At 53.3% G+C, this 18635-nt stretch overlaps 2 protein-coding genes, 2 long non-coding RNA genes and 2 other non-coding genes across 7 annotated transcripts; 2 read left to right on the forward strand and 4 right to left on the reverse strand.

Annotated features, from left to right (window-relative positions):
• The first annotated feature begins 1520 nt into the window (after positions 1 to 1520).
• On the forward strand, positions 1521 to 7207 carry DIPK1B (divergent protein kinase domain 1B). Its single transcript, XM_062505736.1, has 5 exons — positions 1521 to 1583; positions 4096 to 4230; positions 5453 to 5560; positions 5689 to 5865; positions 6395 to 7207. The coding sequence occupies exons 1-5, from the start codon at positions 1521 to 1523 to the stop codon at positions 7205 to 7207; spliced, it is 1296 nt and encodes a 431-aa protein (XP_062361720.1).
• A 2293-nt stretch (positions 7208 to 9500) lies between these two features.
• LOC134051769 (uncharacterized) lies at positions 9501 to 12932 on the reverse strand. The gene is made up of 4 exons (XR_009933811.1): positions 12564 to 12932; positions 11772 to 11863; positions 11071 to 11185; positions 9501 to 9662 (listed from the first exon to the last, which is right to left on the reverse strand). It is a non-coding gene; the product is annotated as an uncharacterized LOC134051769 (long non-coding RNA).
• Positions 10901 to 11034, reverse strand: LOC134051882 (small nucleolar RNA SNORA17). Its single transcript, XR_009933816.1, has one exon. It is a non-coding gene; the product is annotated as a small nucleolar RNA SNORA17 (small nucleolar RNA).
• On the reverse strand, positions 11384 to 11517 carry LOC134051883 (small nucleolar RNA SNORA17). The gene has a single exon (XR_009933817.1). It is a non-coding gene; the product is annotated as a small nucleolar RNA SNORA17 (small nucleolar RNA).
• Positions 12933 to 13681: 749 nt separating the features above from the next.
• On the reverse strand, positions 13682 to 15375 carry MRPS2 (mitochondrial ribosomal protein S2). Of its 2 annotated transcripts, none has more exons than XM_062505739.1 (4): positions 15333 to 15375; positions 15154 to 15246; positions 14875 to 15004; positions 13682 to 14547 (listed from the first exon to the last, which is right to left on the reverse strand). In XM_062505739.1, exons 1-4 carry the CDS (start codon positions 15358 to 15360, stop codon positions 14004 to 14006), a joined length of 795 nt encoding a protein of 264 aa, XP_062361723.1. In that variant the 5' UTR covers positions 15361 to 15375; the 3' UTR covers positions 13682 to 14003. The 2 variants fall into 2 exon arrangements, with proteins under 2 accessions (XP_062361723.1, XP_062361722.1); XM_062505738.1 differs by having other exon boundaries at positions 15154 to 15249; positions 15333 to 15373.
• Positions 15376 to 15510: 135 nt separating this feature from the next.
• On the forward strand, positions 15511 to 16015 carry LOC134051768 (uncharacterized). The gene is made up of 3 exons (XR_009933810.1): positions 15511 to 15566; positions 15786 to 15864; positions 16000 to 16015. It is a non-coding gene; the product is annotated as an uncharacterized LOC134051768 (long non-coding RNA).
• The last annotated feature ends 2620 nt before the right edge of the window (positions 16016 to 18635 follow it).

The raw sequence follows: 18635 nt of genomic DNA on the forward strand, positions 1-18635 counted from the left end.
TCAAGTCACAAGGAGCTGCAGGAGCAGGGTGAGCAGGGAGCATGGAATGCATCCAGGAATGCACCTTCCTGTCCCTGCTGTTTCCCAAGTTACCAACCCCACCATCAAAAATAAATCTCAGAGGCTCTTCTTTTTTTCCTGTCTTAATTAACACTTCTTAAAAATAAGAACCCACCAGAGAACTATTCTGGCTTCAGTGGGATGGTAAAACCTGCCTGGAGGGGGGCTGTGGGTGGCCGAGGTGATGTTTACTGTCCCTGTCACTGCAGCCGCGCCGTGGGCAATGTCAGACCACGCGGAGGTCAGGGCACAGCACTGCAGCAGCAGGGACCTCCTCGGGGTTAAAAGCAGGCAGCAAACACGCTGCAGGATTTGGGAGGTTCCATTCAGTTTGGTATGATGCTCCTTGTTCATCACCACTATTCAGATTAATCCAGCAAAGGTTTTTGCTCATTAGGCCCTGATTACTTGGTGCTTGGCACTCACACTGAGCAGGGATCTGGGCTCTCAGAGACCAGTTTGTTTTCAAAGGTCATTTTGAGCCCAATTCAAAAGGAAGGAACAACCTGAACTATGAAAAGGGGGCAAATGGATAATCTGAAGATTTGCTGATAGCAAGCAAGGAATTATCTTAACAATGACCTTGTGACTGATCTTTTCTTTTTGAAGTGGAGTCTCCCAGATAATTTCCCATCATATTATTTGCTCTCTGTCCACCTTGCTCTAACTTGCCTGTGCACACAGGATCCCCCTGGATGGGGCTGTCCCCGGCCTGTCAGACACAAGGCAGCCCCTGTCTTGCCCTGAGGTTTCCCTGCCCAGCCGCAGTGCAAACAGGGACGATCAGCCAGTGCTGCTGCTGTGATTCGGGATGGGGAAAGGACACAGCGAGGAGGAGCAGCAGCAGTGATGGCAGGGCTCAGGCCTGAGGGGATGCAGCCCCCGAGCTGTGCTCGCAGGTTACCTGCTATGGGTAACAAGGAGGGAGTCTGGCCGTCTGTCACCCAAAACGGCTTTTAGTAAACTTGGAGTTGCTGTGAGTGCTGGGGGCCAGGTAGGATCAGCATCTCCCTGCTCTGCCAGGATCATCAAACCAGGGCCGTGTGGTTGAGCGAGCCTGGGGATGGGATCTCCGACCGGGTGGAAGAGATCCTCAAGTGGGACGCGCGGATGGATGGAACCCCCGGGCTGTAACATGAGACCCATCCCCGGCTGGGATACCCAGATGCGGAGCGCTGGATTCGGTTCCACCCAGCGGGGCCGAGCCGGGCAGCATCCCCCCGGCTCCCCGGGCTGCGGCGGAGCTGCGAGCAACGCCCCCGCCTCCCGCACCGCCCCGCGCCGGGCGGAGCCGCCGAGCCCCGCGGGCCGGGCCGGGCTCTGCGGCGGAGCGAGCGGGAGGCGCGGCTGGGCCCCCCCTTCCCCGGGACCCCCCCGGCCCCGGCGGCGGTGCGGGGGCCGCGGCCGCCCCGGCCATGCCCCCCGGAGCCTGAGGCCCGCGGCCGCGGGGCGCCCGCAGCATGCGGAGGATCCGGCGGCTGGTGCATCTGGTGCTGTTCTGCCCCTTCTCCAAGGGCCTGCAGGTACCGGCAGAGGGAGGATGCGCCGGGATGGAGGATGCGGGCTCGGGGATGCGGCGGAAAGGGAGGATGCGCCGGGATGGGGGATGCGGGCTCGGGGATGCCCGTCTCTGCATCCTGGCACCGGCCGTGCACAAAGGGACGCTCCGCCTCGGTCACCCCCGACGCCGATGCAAGGAGCTGGGGGCCGGGCACCGGTACCGGGGATCTGGAGCGGTACCGGGGGTCTGGAGCGGTACCGGGGGTCTGGAGCGGTACCGGAGTCCGGAGCGGTACCAGGGGTCTGGAGCGGTACCGGAGTCCGGAGCGGTACCGGGGGTCTGGAGCGGTACCGGAGTCCGGAGCGGTACCGGAGTCCGGAGCGGTACCAGGGGTCTGGAGCGGTACCGGAGTCCGGAGCGGTACCAGGGGTCTGGAGCGGTACCGGGGGTCTGGAGCGGTACCGGGGGTCTGGAGCGGTACCGGGGGCCGCAGCGGTTGCATAACCCGCGCCGCTCTCCGCCGTGCCGGAGCCTGGGAGCACCGGGGCAGCACAGCCGGCAGCCCGCAACGCTGGGTGAAGCCGCCGATGCAGCAGGGCAGGGATGGCTCCTTCCTTCTCTTTCTTTCTTTATTTTCCCTCCTCTTCCCTGAGCTTCCGAGGGACAGGGCACCTCCCTCAGATCTCCAAGGATGCTGAAGCCAGGGATGTCAGGGATGCTGAAATGGGTGTTTTCTCTGCAGCCCCGAGATGAGAAACCCTGACTGGCAAAGATCCTGGACCAGAGGGGTTATCCCGGAGGGGATGAGGGGACACGGGAGGGGATACCCAGTGGGAAGAGGGTGCTGGCAGGAGGTGGGTGCAGAGCTGGGACTGCTGTGAAACAACCCCCGTGTTCCCAGGGGAGCTGCAGGGATGGAACGGGATTTTGTTGATGATGCATCCATTTTGCCTTTGAAGCCAGCCCCAGCCCAAAGTCACTTCCAGATCATCCAGAGTCACTCTAGAACTAAACACAGCAACTCTCACAGGGTAACACCCTTCAGTGCAGGGAAGGCAATGGAGAGAGAAACCTCTGTGCCTTGAGACTGAGGTGCTGAGGAACCCTCAAAATCCAAAATGTAAGCAAAGCAAAGCTCAGGGGAACGTCTCATTGAAATGCATCCCCCACTCCCACATCTTTCCATCATTTAGGGGATGATGAAGCCAGAGCTCCCCATCTCCCCAGAGCTCAGGCTGCAGTCCTGATCCCCCTTCTGCCACAGGAACATGATGGACTCTAAGTCAGAATAAGTAAAAAGTGACATTTTGTCTGTTCCTGGGTTTTCCAAGACATATGTCTAGTGGGAAATCCCTGGAAGAGCCCCTTTGCTGAGGGCACCCACCCTGGGCAGATGTGGGAGGCTGCTGTGCTGGGGGGCATCTCAAGGTCTCAGTGTGTCTGACTTCAGGGCCATGAGCTGCTTCTCAGCTCACAGGAGCAGCCACCCACACTACATTTTTGCCAAGTCCTGGCTGTGCTTGGCTTTTCTTTAATTTAATTTCACATTAATTAGCTGTGCCATTGCTTGACAGGCAAACCAGGCACCCTGGCCAGCTTCACACTTTGGGGTTTCCAATTAATAGGAGAAATGTCATGATCTCAAGGCAGACCTGCCTGCTCTCACCCTCACTGCCCATTCCTGTGGCTCCCAGAGCCCTGACAGCTCCTGTAGAGGAGCTGATGAGGAGCATTTTGGAGGTGGGGAGTGGTTTTAGGCTACAAGACTCAAGCAAGGATCCCTGGCAGGTTTTAAAGGTGTTGCACCCGGCCAGATCCAGCTCTATCCCAGCAGCAGGTCATGAGGAAGGTTTGGAGGTGGCCAAAGGCCAAGAATTACCTACAGAAATGGGACAGAAGGGTTTGTTTAATGCAAGGATTCATTTCCTGCCCTTTAGCACTGCTGGGGTCTGCTCCATTCCACCGGCCAGGTGAGCAGCCTCTCATGCAGGAGGCCAGATGGCAGCAGTGCTGCACGGTCAGGGGAGAAGAAACAAACCCAACAGAACAAAATCCTACTGAGAGGCTCTGAGTTGTTTTCACAGAGCATCACCCGTGAGCTTTGTTATTCAAACCCACGAGGTTTGTTATTCACCCACTCCCACACGTGAACTGCTGTTGGGAGCTTCCCCTGCTCATGGGGTTTTGTAAAGGGGGATTCTGATAAAAGGGGTTTCCCCAAACAGGAGCAGAGCTCTTGCAGCCCCACTGGGGTACCCCAGGCTAGCACAGTGGCCACAGCTCCCGGGAATACACAGCATCCAGCTCCTTGCAGCCCAGCCCTGTAATCCCCCCTGCTTTTAGGGAATTTTAAGTGACCTACTTGCAGCAGGAGTTGCATAAGAGACTGATGAATATATATAAAAAAGGCTGAAGGTTTCCCCAGTGCTCAGGCCAGTTTGTGCTGCAGAAGCCGTCCTTGGCCAGCTGCCTCTGCCCTGGGGAAAGCCCTGCCCTTCAAAAAGGGTTTCAAAAGCATTTCTTTTCCCTTGCAGGGCCGCCTCCCGGGGATCAAGGTGAAGTACCTGCTGGTGGTGTGGCTGGGCATCTTTGTGGGCAGCTGGGTGGCCTACATGCACTACTCATCCTACTCGGAGCTGTGCCGCGGCCACGTCTGCCGGATGATCATCGTGAGTGGCAGCACAGCCCCGTGGCTCCTCTTTGGGGTGCTTGGCTGAGAGGGGCTGTGGGAACCCCATTTCCAGCCTCCCAAGCCCCAAAGCTGTGAGGAGGAGCCCTCCTGGCAGCTGCTGCCCTGGTGCTGTCTCTGACATCTCACGGAGCTCGGAGCAGGAGGGGTGACCTTACCCTGCCAGGATGACGGTGAAACAATTTAATGAGATGCCAGAGGGAAGCAGCCAGGGCAGATGTGGGCAGGTCCATGTCTGTGCAGATGAAGCTGCAATGCCGGGGCAGGGACAGCATCGCACCAGTCCCCTCTGGGCTCTGCAGAGCAGGAGGAAAAAGGGGAGCACTCAGTCCATGGTACCTCTCTGTGACTGCTGCTGAGCCCTAAGGAAAGCACCAGAGCTCCATGTGACAGCCTGGCTCTGTGTGTTTTGCCCCTGTTCGGGGTTGGAGGGGGGTGCATGTTCTGTGTTCGTGTGCCCCTGGCATGGGAGCAGGCCTCAGCCCAGCCCAGGTGAGGAGGGGGAGCTGGGCTGTGTCAGAACAAGCCTCGTTGATCAATCCCGCAGCAGAGGAGGGAGGCAGGAATTGCCATAACAACAGCGACGATCGTTTAATTTGATTTTCTGCCTGACTCTGACCGCGGGGTCTTGGGAGCTAATTCCTGCTCTGAGCTGGGGCTTCCAGACACCGTGTCTGGCTGTGTCCCCTGTGAGCAGGTCCAAGGGTTAATTCCCATCCACAGCATTAAAAAAAAAAAAAAACAAAAGGGAAAAGATGCAGTGAATGTCTGCAGCTCCAGCTTCCAGCTGAGGCTGCTGTACCCTCACTGAGGAGCTGCAGAGCTGCAGCCTCCCCTGCCCAGGGATGTCTCCAGCTCCAGCCCGGCCACAAATCAGAGCCACTGTCCCTGTCCCTGTCCCTGTCCCTGCCACCCCCTGGCCTGGAGCCAGCCTGGTTCACAAGAGGGACTGCTGCTCTGCTGAGCGACCTGAGCCTGTGCATCCTCACCCAACACCACGCTGCCCTTTCCTCCAGCCCAGGAAGTTCTCCCAAACCCCTGGATTTGCAGCAGCATTGTCCAGGAACAAATCCCTAAGGTCCCTCCAGCAGCACAGGGATCCTTGCCAGCCCAGCCCCACCACACCCAAGGCACTGAGCCATCCCTAAGTGCTGGTAGAAATCTGTCCCTGCTGAGCTCCTGTCACTCCTTGCCCTCCCCAGTGTGACCAGTACAAGAAAGGGATCATTTCTGGCTCCACGTGCAAGGACCTGTGTGAGGAGCGCAGCCTCCTGTTCCAGCACTGCCTCTCCTCCTCCCCCAGCCAGCAGGTAGGTCTATGCCCCCCACCCATGCCAGGGGCTGGGCACCACCATCAAACCCTGCAGATGTCCCCCTCTGCCCATCCTAAACCAGAACCCAGCTCCCTCCACTTGCTGTCCCCCTCCCTGTGCTCCAGGTTTACAGAGGGCTCTGGAGGGACAGGGAGGTCATCATCAAATGTGGCATCGGGGAAGCCCTGAGGGCTGACAGCCACCCGGACTCTGTGCCCAGGAGGGACGTGGTGCTCTTTGACAAACCCACACGGGGGACCTCGATGGACGAGTTCAAGGAAATGCTCCTCAACTTCCTGAAGGTCAGTGCAGGGCCCCGTGTGATCCCACAGGCCTGGGATGGCTGCTGTGAGCCAGAAACACCAGCTGTGTTTTTCCTTCCCTTTGAAGAGAGCTCCTCCCGCCCATGCCCCTCACCCACTGCTGGGTGCCAGTGTCACAAGGAAAACCTCCAAAGCTCCATTCTCTCCCATGAATTCTTATCTGAGAGATTTCAGTAGCAGCATCCCCGGAGGTGGCTGTGCCACAGCTGTGGGGGGAATCTGTGCTGGGCAGAGCTGATTTGGTGACCTGGTATTTACCCCTCTTGGGGCTTCTGCAGCAGTGGTGGGGTGGCAGCTCTGGCAGGAGGGTCTAGAGCAGCCCTGAGGCTGGCAAAATTCTGTTGGAGCTGGATCTGCCCACACATGGTGTGGCACTGGATTTTCTGGAGTGTCACCATTTCCTCCTCTCCCCAGCTCGGTTCTTTGCTCCTTCAGCTGGGTTTTGTGACCTGACACACAAACACACAGAGCTGTGAGGGTCTGATGCCACTTCTTGTCCTGTTTGCAGTCCAAGCTGGGGGATCAGCCATCTCTTCCCGCCTTGGTGAGCCGGACCATCACCATGGCAGATGTGAACCATGATGGGAAGGTGTCCCTGGCAGAAGCCAAATCCATCTGGGCACTGCTTCAGCTCAACGAGTTCCTCCTCATGTTCTCCTTGCACGAGAAGGAGCACACGGCCAAGCTGCTGGGGCACTGCGGGGACCTTTATGTCACCGAGAAGATCCCCCACACCTCCCTCTACGGGGTGGATGTCCCCCCTTTCCTGCAGTCCCTGCTGCCTTCCATCGGCCACCAGCTCATCCACCAGTGGTTTGCTCCGGCCTGGCCCCGACGTGCCAAAATCGCCATCGGCCTCCTGGAGTTCGTGGAGGAAATCTTCCACGGGACCTACGGGAGCTTCTACATCTGCGAGAGCAGCCTCAGGAACGTGGGCTACAACGACAAGTACGACTTCAAAATGGTCAACCTGCGGAAGGTGGCGACGGAGATGACAATCAGAGGCTTCCTCAAGGGCCGGCACTGTGAGCAGAACGGGGACTGCACCTACGGCAGGGACTGCACGGCCACGTGCGACAAGCTCCTGAAGCAGTGCAAGAGTGACATGGTGCAGCCCAACCTGGCCAAGGTGTGTGGGCTGCTGCAGGACTATCTGCTCTATGGAGCTCCCCTGGAGCTGAAGGAAGAGCTGCAGAAGCAGCTCCGAACTTGCATGACCCTCAGTGGCCTGGCCAGCCAGATGGAAGTGCACCACTCCCTCGTGCTCAACAACCTCAAGACCTTGCTCTGGAAGAAGATTTCCAACACCAAATATTCCTAACGGGGGAAGCATGGCCCTGGAATTTCCAATCTGTGAGCTTGGAGTGAGGTCCAAGGGCTGAAGGCCTGTTTCTCCATCCTCTTGCCCCCAGGAAAAACACACCCTGCACAGGGAGTTCAGCAGAGCTGCAGCCCCTTCTCCTTCATGGAAAACCGAGCATCGTGACTTCCACCAGCCAGCAGGATCAGGGATGGGTCGGCAGGAGCAGAGCTGGGACACGGAGCTGGGCTGAGCAGGCTTGGGGGAGGAAGAACACACAGAAAGGGAAAAGGAAGCAGAGCCCAGCTGGATGCATCAAACTGTTCCTTGATGAGCAGGAAAGCAGAGCAAAGCGATGGGAATGAATCATTCATGCTGTACTTGTCACATCTCCTTTTGAGGAACGGCTCTGATGTAAATAAACAGCTTTTACGTGAATCACACCCGTCCATCAATAGCCAAACAGCAGCCTGTTAAGTACCAGTTTGTTTGTGATCTAAAAAGGAGGAAAAGGTAGATTTCCCCATTCAGAAGTCTCCTGAAGTGTCTGAGTCATCTGCCATCAGATCCAGCTGTCACACAGGAAGCAGATCAGCTGTCTGCTGCGCCGTGGAGAATCGTGGCAGTTCTTTGGTTCCGTTTTTAAGTGCCTGATCCTGACGGTGATGCCGTGGCTTGTGAGAGGCTCCCCGCAGCTGCTCCTGCCCCCAGTCTGGAATTGGCAGCACAAGCCATTCCCTCACGTGTCCGCTCTGGAAGCGGCCGAGGCCAAGGATGGCTTAAAGGCAAAGGGCTAAACACGAACCGTCGTGACCCCTTCATTGCTCCGGGTGTCACTGCCCGCCACACTCAGAGCAGGGATAAGCCAACCCCTCTGTCTAATTCTCCAAAAACTAAGCTGGGTTTGCCCTGCAGAAGTTGAAGGTTAATACCAGAATAATCCAGTGCTTCTCTCATTATTAAAATGAATTTCCAGGCAAAGCCTTTTAGCAGGTCTCCAGACATTTTTTTTTAATTTTTTTTTTTTTTTTTTGGCTGTGTCTGCACTCCCAGGGCTCCAACTATGGCTGTTTCCTTGAAACGCTTAATTATAGCAATCTTACAGCTCTGGGCAGGGAGGAAGAGCTGCATAAACTCCCCCAAGGTTGCTCTGTTCCCAGCACAGCCGTATTCCTGCTGCTGGAGCATGTGCTGGTTCTGCTGCCAACAATTCCTTAGGGAAATGAGCGTTCACAGCTGATGTGCAATCACAAAACAAAAATACACCTGACACTGCAACACCAGGGCTGCAGCTCTAGGAGCTCTTCGGGGAGAAAGATCAGGATTTTCCTTCTGTTGGTTTTTAGGATCCTCCTCACCTCTCAGCGGGGGCACTGTGGTGTCAGGAGTGCTCTGTATCCAGCAGAGCCACCAGAGTTCTCCTTGCAGAGGAGCTGCCTCTGGAATGTGATGTATCCATGGAAAAGTTGAGCACTCGTCAGGATTCTGTGTTTGAAGGGTTCCTCAGCCTGGATTGGGTTTGGACACTGCCAAGGTCCTGTGCAGCTGCAGGTTCAGCTGCATGCGAGGGAAAGCCAGGGCTGGAACTCACTGGAATTCAGAACTGAGGCTCCAGGCAGCCACCCCAGCTCCTCATCCCTTGTCCTGCATCCCCATGGCAACAGCTCCCCTGACAAATCCATCTCCTCCTGCCAAAATCCCCTCCTCAGGGTGTCAGAAAAGCCATTTTTCATCCTTCCCTCCTTGGTTTACTCCCACTAAATCCCTGCTGCTCCCTTCCCTCAAAGCACCTGGAAAAGTAGAGGAAAACAGTTCCCCAATATCAGAACCTCTCTAAATATTTATGAATAGGTGGCTCCTGTAGCTGGGAGACCTAGCCCTGACAGCTTAATTGAAGTGAAGACACTTGTGACAACAATCTTTCCTTTAATCCGTGTCCCCGGGACACTCCCAGGAATTGCTGCCAGGAATTCTGCTTGTCTCTAATAAAAAAAGCACAAAGTGAGTGCAGTTTACAAACCACACCGGGATACAGGAGAGAAATGAGTCAGGGCAAAGCTGTTTTACACTCCAATTCCTCCAGATTCCCCACAGGAGATGGAAAAAAACAACCAGGACACTTCAAGACTGACAATCTGATCTCACTGGATGCCCTTGGTGCCCAAGGGGATGGAGGTAAAAACCTTTAATTGCTTTAAAACAATCCTAAATTTTCATATCCACCAAGTCTTAAATACTAGAATGGTTAAAAAATAGCATTACTTGGGGTGCTACAAACACACAGCATAATCCTTTAAGTTTTGTAGGTGGTATCTTTATTTAGTTTTTGTTTTTTTTTTAATTTAAATTCTTCTTAACCATGTAGAGAAAACACAGATGATCAAGTTTTAGGAATCTCCAAACCCTCAGACGTGGATGCTGCCAACCAGTTCTCAGCTGCCACGTTTGTCACACATCCTGCAGCTCAAGGAATGATCTGCAAATAAAAAAAAAAAAAAAATAGCCCCAGAATGTCAGAAAAGTTGAAAAACAGGCAGGAAAAGGGAGAAATGAAGTCACTATTAATGAGCTAATTAACTCCTGCCATCCAGCCTCTAGTGCCCTCATTGTCTTGGGATTGTGTCACAATTTTTCACCTCCCAGAGGAAATAAAGATAAAATATAAAATGAAACCACATTTTAAGGCTCTGTTGTCAGGGTTCACAAGGAAACTTTTAGACAGGGATTTCCTTCAGTCCAGAGCACAAATTTAAGAGAAGCTCTTTGCCATGACATCAGAAAGATTTTGGAAAAATATCTGGATGGGGGAGTTTAGGAAAGGGGTAGTTTAAGAGCAGGATAGCTGGAGCCTGCTCTGGGTTATTCCATCACTCCCTAAAAATCCCAGGGTGAGTTTGCCAACCTTGGTGCAGAGCCAAGCTATTAATAGTGCAGGGAAAAAAAATCTGGGTTTATTCCAGCTTTTAAAGCCATGACACAAACCAGTCCTTGATGATGAAGGGCTGTACTATGTGCAGAAAGATTTTAAATTTCTTTCTAAACCACTTTCATGCAAAACATTCATGTTTTCCACAGCTGAGAGCCAGTTTTTCCTTCAGTGAAGCAATATTCATGGCCCAGGAGTGCTGCTTGGGGAAGGGCAGTTCCAGTAAATGCCATCAGGAAGATGTTCATGGTTCTGCTGGGCCTCACACAGGGAAGCTCTAAAGAGACACTCATTAGCACTCAGTGCCCATGCAGGACTCCTGGAGTGAGGAAAGCCTGATGAAAAACCCCAAACACGCATTGCAGGGTTAAAAGAAGTCAAGAAATTTAAATAAAAGAGCCACATCCTCAAGCATAACCACATCCCCACAACCTTATTAACATTCCTTCCCAAAGCCAGTGACTTTTGCCAATTAAAGGGCTCACTGTGCAGCACTGAGGCACCTTTGGCCCTGTAATGGCCATTTAATGAGGTTTCCCATCGTTACCCACTGCTAAGCCTCGGGGTCACAATCTCTGTGTGCCCACAGCTGCTCTCAGTTTCTGGTGTCCCTCAAGAAGGGACAGTGACACACTGCACGATTTGGATATAGGGACACCTGTGGACAGGGTTTGAAGGAACCTGGGAGAGTGGAAAGTGTCCCTGATTAGGAGGAGGACTTAAGGACAGTGTCAGCTGTCCATCCTTCAGCGTTCCCCATTAAAGGCAAGAGAACAGGAAAAGCAATCAGTGTCAGGTTGTTGAGCAATCCTGAGAGCTCACAGGGCTCAGAGCACCAGGGAAGACATCGCCTGTTCCTGTCTGCCACCGAATGACACAGACGTGGCACTGCAGCCACGCCTGCAACACGAGCTGGGGCAGGGACTGGGACTGGGCAGCTCCCAGCACTGCAGCTCACCTGCTCTGGGGCTCCTCCGGGTCTGCCAGGGCTCAGGGCTGCCCCTGGGGAAGTGGGAAACACATGGACAGGGTTTAGCCACACCCCGGAGCCTGGTTACACCGCTGCTGTTTCACTGAAAACAGAGATTTAAAACATATCAATTAACAGCACGGGTGTATTTTGATTTTCTGATAGGATTAAAGTTGGTGACTCCCGGATCAAAAAACCCTCTGCTGCTCAGAGCAGCACTTCCCATTTTGGTACAGCCAGATCTCACATTCCCAGCAGCCCACAGTTAGTTCTTCCCCAGTCTCCCATCAGGCTGATTAACGATGTCAGGCTATCAATCACTCTGAGTGCTCACGGGGTGCAGAACAAACGAGCGTAGAACATAGCCTGGGTCTCTCTTGCCACTCTTTGACACAAAGATGCCACAGCAGCCATCTCTGCAACGCCAGTGGCAGCCTGGGGGGCACAAATAACCCAGAAAGACTGGGAAAAAAAAAGGAATTATGGGTGGATGTCCATCCCTGGAAGCATTTAAGGCCAGGGTGGATGCTCCTCTGAGCAAACTGGGACAGTGGAAAGAGTCCCTTTCAATCCAAACCATTCTGGGATTCTGTGGTATTTATACAAACAAGATTTTTATCACCTATTAAAAGCAGTGCCACAAAGGTACTTGCTGCACGTGGAGATACCCAATGCAGCACCCCACTTACAGTCAGAAAGGTTGAAGCTTGCTTGGGCAGCGTTTTTCTGAAGGACCACCCTACATTTCTGAAGTCACCTCATGCTTTTGTCCACTGCCAGGCTAAGAAAGAAACAGGAAAAATACTGTCAATAATTACCCAACAACCTTTTTTTTTTTTTAATTTGTGAAACACACCACTCATCTGAAAACCAGAAAATTACAACAGCTAAAAGGATAGCTACTGCATGTTAGCTACTGAAATATTTGAAAACATTTTCCTGAAGGCTCTAAATTTTCTTCCTTTCTTCAGGAGGGCATATTAAAATATATATAGTTGTGTATGCTTTATATTAAAGTACTATATATGAATATATCATTAAATATTAGTATAGTTAAATAATAATTAAATATTACATATTCAATTATATATTAGTTCCATATACTATATTATTTACATAACACAAAATTATATATCAACATAATTTTAAATATATTACATAACAATTACTAAAGTAGTCTATATTAATATATATAATTAATTAGAATATATATAGTTAATGTGCATATGTAATTTTTTTTCCTGCTTTTGCATTCCACAATATATATAGTTAGTGTGTGTTTAGATGTATATATTTTTTTCTCCTTGTGCACTCCAAAATATAGTTTATGTGTATATATATATATATTTTTTTTTTTTATCTCCTCGTGCATTCCACGATATGCCCGATTTCCAGCGCACGCGGCAGCTCCCGGAGCCCACAGAGCGCCGGGGCCGCTCGGGGCGGGCTCTGAGGGGGAAGCGCCATTCCCGTGCCCTCACCTCGCTCGTGTCCTGCCGCCGCCCAGCGCCGGGGCCCGGGGGAAGCGGCTCCGGCCCTGAGGGAACCTCGCCGTAACATGGCTGGGGAAGGCGCAGCTGCGGAGCCGCCTCAACCAGCACAGGCTTCCTGCCCCTGAGGGACGCGGGGTTTGCCGCCGGGAGAGGCCGAGGCCGGGCCCGGTCCCCGTGAGGCAATGCCGTGGCTCCGCTCCCGCCGCCCCGCGCCCGCAGAAAGGGCGGCAGAGCTCCCGCCTCCCGCTTATATAGTGCGGGAACGGGCGCGGGCGAGCGGCGCTCTTCCGCCCGCCAGCGCCCCCTGGCGGGCAGGAGGACCCAGAGCCGGGAGAGGGAGGGGTTGGGACTGCGGCCGGGGACATGGGATGGGATATGGGATACGGGATGGGATATGGGATATGGGATAGGGGATATGGGATAGGGGATAGGGGATAGGGGATATGGGATAGGGGATAGGGGATAGGGGATAGGGGATAGGGGATAGGGGATATGGGATAGGGGATGGGATATGGGATACGGGATGGGATATGGGATAGGGGATAGGGGATATGGGATAGGGGATATGGGATAGGGGATATGGGATAGGGGATAGGGGATAGGGGATAGGGGATGGGATATGGGATGGGACATGGGATATAGGATGGGATATGGGATGGGATATGGGATGGGATACGGGATGGGATATGGGATGGGACATGAGATGGGATACGGGATGGGATGGGATAATGGGATGGGACACGGGATGGGACATTGTACGGGACACTGTATGGAACACAGAACAGGACATGGGATGGGACACGGAGCCCTGCCCAGGACTACTTTAGGGCCTCCCACAGAGACACAAGGCTACTAAGGGATGGATATCCCTCTATCCCTTTTCTCAGCTGCTCCTGGAGTCCCCCACCTCCCATGGTAGCAAAGGTTGGACTCCCAATGTGTCCCGGGACAAAGTAGGGACCCTCCAACTTCCAGCGGGGACCCTCTCCCCCTGCTTCAGCCACCTTGAAATGTCCCCAGCTTGTGGACATCCTTTCCCTCCCATTGCCTTGACTGCCCTAGCCACACTCCCCATCCCATTCCACAAGGAAAAAACCCAGAAAGGATCATGGGGATAAATTCCTTTATTTGCTCAGAAGAGACACAAGATACAAGTGGTTTCGGGTGAGATCAGGAGCTCAGGACAGCAGCACCTCCCTGCAACAGTGACAAACTCAAGGGCAGGAGCAGGGGATGGCCTGGCTCCAATTTCCCTTGCACTGCTCTGGACAATTTTTTAGAGCTAGAAACCCTCCACAGCTGTGGGATCGCCGTGCACAGGACTTGCGGGGTCCCTTCCCCAGCCAGCCAGCTGTGCCAAAAGCTCTGGACACAGAGCCAGTCCCACGGAATAACTGGAGCAGAGGCAGCGAGCCCATCCCTAGGGCTCTAATTACCCTGGGCTTTGCTCCGCAGCTGCTCGATGGCCTCGCTGTGCCGCCTCTTGTCCTTGGCACGGATGATGGTCATCCTGAAGAGCTTACAGTAGAGCTCCAGGGCCGCGGGGCTGTCATCATTCCCGGGAATGGGGTAGGAGATCAAACACGGGTTGCAGTTCGTGTCCACCACCCCAACCGTGGGGACGTTCATCTTGGCCGCGTCCCGGATGGCCACGTGCGGCTCGAAGACGTTGTTGAGGGTGCTGAGGAAGATGAGGAGGTCGGGCAGGCGGACGCCGGGGCCGAACTGGACGTGGGCGTTGGTGAGGAGCCCTCCCTGCCAGTGGCGGGTGTGCGCGTACTCCCCGCACGCCCGCGCCGTGCTCTCGACCAGGTGGCAGAACTGGCGCTTGCGGCTGACGAACAGGATGATGCCCCCGCGGTAGGCGACGTGGGCCGTGAAGTTGAGGGCCAGCTGCAGGTGCTGCATGGTCTGATCCAGGTCGATGATGTCCTGATCCAGGCGGCAGCCGAAGATGTAGGGCTCCATGAACCTGCGGGGGCAGCGGGAGGGCGGCGCAGGGGGCACGGGGATGGGGTGTGTGGGCACTGAGAGTTTCTGGATGTGTGGGGCCCCGCAGGAACCATCCCATGCCCCAGCTGCTGGCTGGTGCTCTCTGCAGAGAGCAGAATACCAGGTGCTCTCTGCAGAGAGCCCTCGTACCCAGTGTCTGTCCCAGTCTCACACTCTCTCAGTGCCCACACTGGGGAGATCCCTGTAACCTGTCCTGTGTGAGCAGCTCCAGGTTCAAACCAATCCAGCAAATGTGGTCTGGGGAAGCATTCCTGATGTCAACCGGATCATGAAAAGCACCACTCACCTGTGCCGACATCCCTTTTTGTGGCCTAGGTGCACCCGAGCATCAAAGAGATCCTTCAGGGTGAAGAGCTCCTTCAGGTTGAAGAAGTCGGGGTGGCGGAGAGGCTCGGTCAGCAGCTTGTCATCCTTAGCTGAGAGAGGGGAAACAATCACCGTGCTTGGGGGGACGAGCCGGGGCTGCAGAGTGACACCACGAGCGGTGACCCCGCACGGGCATCGCTCAAGGGCCGGGATGCCAGGGATGCAGTGCCCGGTTCTGGGGGTGCACGGCAGCACTCACCGCGGGGCCGGCTGCCTGCCGGGGCCGTGACCGGGGCTGTGACCGGGGCCGGGGCCGGGGCCGGGGCCGGGACGGTGCTGTAGAGACGCGGGGCTGCTGCGGGAGAGAAACACGCGGGTCAAACGGGCGGCCCGGAGCGCTCCGAGCCGAACAGAACCGAGCCGGGTCCCGCCGATCACCTGCCCGCAGGAGCCGCAGCACCGCCATGCTCCGAGCCCGCCGCAGGGCACGGAGGAGGAGGAGGAGGAGGAGGAGGAGGAGGAGGAGGAGGAGGAGAAGAAGGAGAAGGGGAAGGTCAGAGGCGCTTTCCGCTTCCTGCGGGGCGGAGCGCAGCCCGCTCTCCGCTCTCCGCTCTCCGCTCTCCCCGGGGCGGTTGCTCGCACCGCTCTCCGCTCTCCGCGTTTCGCCGCCGGGTAACGCTCCATCCCCTCGGCTCGGCTCGGCTCGGCTCGGCTCGGCTCGGTCCGGTCCGGTCCGGTCCGGTCCGGTCCGGTTCCGCCATGTCCGGCCGCAGCCCGGGGATACCCCGGCGTTTCCAGGAGCTCACCTTGTGCCGTGGCTATGGGTGAGCGCTGGCCCCGGCGCGGCCCCGGCGCGCCGCTCCCCGCGTTACCTGTGCTCTCCCCCCGCAGGCAGCCCCCGGTTCACCCCCGGTTTCGGACCCTCAACCAGACCTACGGCAGCAGAGCCCCCACGGTGCACGAGCTGCCGGTACGTGACCCGGGGAGCTGTCCCGGATTATCCGTGCCCATCCCCGCTGCGGCCGGGTTTTGCAGGTGCTGGCCGTGTCGGTATTTAAAACATCCCACCCCCTTCCCCCAAACTCCCTTTGCTCGCCATCCGCAGAACTCCTTCCACTCCATGCCGCGCAAGTTTTCGGATCATCTGGCCAAGAGCGGCATGTACAGGAACGATAGCTTGAACACGTCCCTGGAGAAGAGCCACTGCACCGGCTCCGACACCTTCATCACCGCCTACGAGCACCTGGATTTCCACCCCAGCTACAACCCCAGCGGCCCCTCGCACTGCAGGGACCAGCCGCCGTAGCCAGGACAGCGCTGCAGCTCCTGTCTGACTGCCACAGCCAGCCCTGCTACTGAATGGACCCCTTAGATTACACAGGGAATGGTATTAGGTGTAATGTATTAAAAGATTTTTCTGTGGTTAAGTGTCAGTCTAGCTCGTGTGAAGCATTTTACCTGATTTATCAGCGGTGTGGAAATACTAAAAGTACATAAATTCTGTGTTTATCCCCTTCTCTGTCACTAGTGATCTTTTACACTCTTGCCTCATGTATCACTTTCATTAAAAATTAAGATCTAAATTGCTTCTCTACTGTTTAATGAGTAATCAGTCTGCAAGTTTTCCAGAGGTATTCGTTAACTCTTTGGATTTCTTGTAGAAAGTTCATGTTTCTTCTCTCTCAAAATGACAAAGTTTTAAGAAAATAAATAATGACAAGTAATCAAAAAGATTTTTTTCTCAAGTTTTATTGAAACAACTGTAGGTACAAGCAAAGAAACTGCATCAGTTGGACAGTGACTGCACTGAAAGAACACCTGAACACTTTTGGCTTAAAAATGAGTTTTTAAGAGAAACTACTTTGCCTGTTTAAGGATGAGAAACAGTCTCACCTTAGAAGTGTAACATAACATTAAAAATGAACATAATATTATTCAAACTGTTTGCTAAAAATATAAATAGTGAGTGTAACATTATGTCCAAACACCACTGCAATTGATCCTCTTCACATGTGAGAAATAACTCCCTGTTTGTGATAAGAGCTGGGTAGATCCCTCTTTGCTGCAAACACACCAATAAATTGGAACAGAGAAATGAACTGAGCAGAAATGGGCCTGAAAAGTTAACATTTCAAAGATTTAACACCTGAAAATAAATAAGCAACCCTCTTTCATTTGCTGTGATTCTCGTTTGAGACTCTAGACAATAGCTGGAGCTTCTTAGAACTTCCCTTTCTTCTCCTGAAATGAGAGAATAACAAAGTACTGAATGAAGAGAAATACTTGTGACAATGCTACATATATTTTTATCCACAGATTTTTCTGCAGGTGGCGTGATTTAGGGATAAGGCTGCCTCTTAAAAATATAAACAGTGGATTCTGTCACATACATTCCCACTCCATCTGAAAACACCCACCTCTTCTTTCTTGCCTCAATTTCATCCCTTTCAATTTTATTCTTGAAACCAGTTCCTTTGAAGAGTTTGGCATGTAGTGTACCTAAGTGTTCAGAGGTTAGACCAAATACATTTTTTTAAAAGAAACACCTGTACAAATTCAAAATACCATCCTAAAAATGACTCATTTTACCACACTGGATCTACCTTAAACAATCTCTTTCTACTGTCTTTTGAAAGGCAGATTTTTATGTTTGCAGATAAAATTATATGAGGCTGAACTATCACCAGCTCAAGGGGAGAGCAATTAAAAAGCTTCTGCATTAATAAGAGAAATGGGGGCAGGGATGATGTGTTTCTACCTTGTATAAAGAGTAGCTACATGTCAAAACACATGTTCTTAAAATAGCACCAAAGAACTGGGACTAAAAAATTAAGGGAGTTCTTCTTGTCCCTTGAGGATCCTTGAAGATTGCTCCCAAAGCACCCAAAAACAGTAAGTGGGGTAAAAAATGAAGCAATACACCCTTTTTCTTATTTATCTGACAGCTGTGGTACTGCAGCCAGGATCTGTAACTCACCAGAGCCGTAACAAAAAACAAGTGTTTTAATCACTTAATATCCAAATTAACAAGTTTTGTGCTCGGACTGGAAAGAAGAATTAGCATTGTGTATTTTTTGAAGATATGAACCAGCAGTCATTAAATAAAGGGCAGCTTTACAAGCTTTAGATGAGCTGAGTTTATGGCTCCATGTACCTGCTGCAATACAGGATTCACTGGTGTCTCAGGAGGGAAAAGGAGTTTTCTGGACACTCCCCGGAGCTGGCTCTGGGGGGACAGGGCTCTGCCCACTCTTTGCCCTCCCTGGGGCTGTCATGGGCACTACAAACAGGAAATAAAATCTGCTTTTGGAACTGCTTTTATGCAGCTTCAGCCTTGAGAGGTTTGTGCTGCAGTCCCTTGGTACCACGTGTGGGAATTTATTGCCACTCAGTATAATCTCTTTTGTTCCCCAGCGTGGTCAGTGATGTGTAGAGGTATTTCTTATTGCTCCAAACCACCAGACTTCTCTTTTCTCAACAAGTGATGAGAACTGGGCTGGGATGAGGACACTGCCACTGGAGCCCTGGCTCTTCCAATTCCAGAGGTGCTCCTTGACACACATTTCATTACACAAGGAAAGATTCCACTTCTTGACCACAAACACCAGCAAAGAAAACTCTTGGGGTTCTGCTACCACAAGCACCATTCCCACCTCCCAAAAGCCACTCCTTTGTGTTTTGTAAATTCTCCTCCTTCATTTTTTTTTGTTACAAAGAATTAATGGCATCCTCAGTCAGGAA

The sequence above is a fragment of the Cinclus cinclus genome, chromosome 19 (assembly GCF_963662255.1).
Source record: "Cinclus cinclus chromosome 19, bCinCin1.1, whole genome shotgun sequence".
In the NCBI taxonomy this organism is placed as follows: domain Eukaryota; kingdom Metazoa; phylum Chordata; class Aves; order Passeriformes; family Cinclidae; genus Cinclus; species Cinclus cinclus.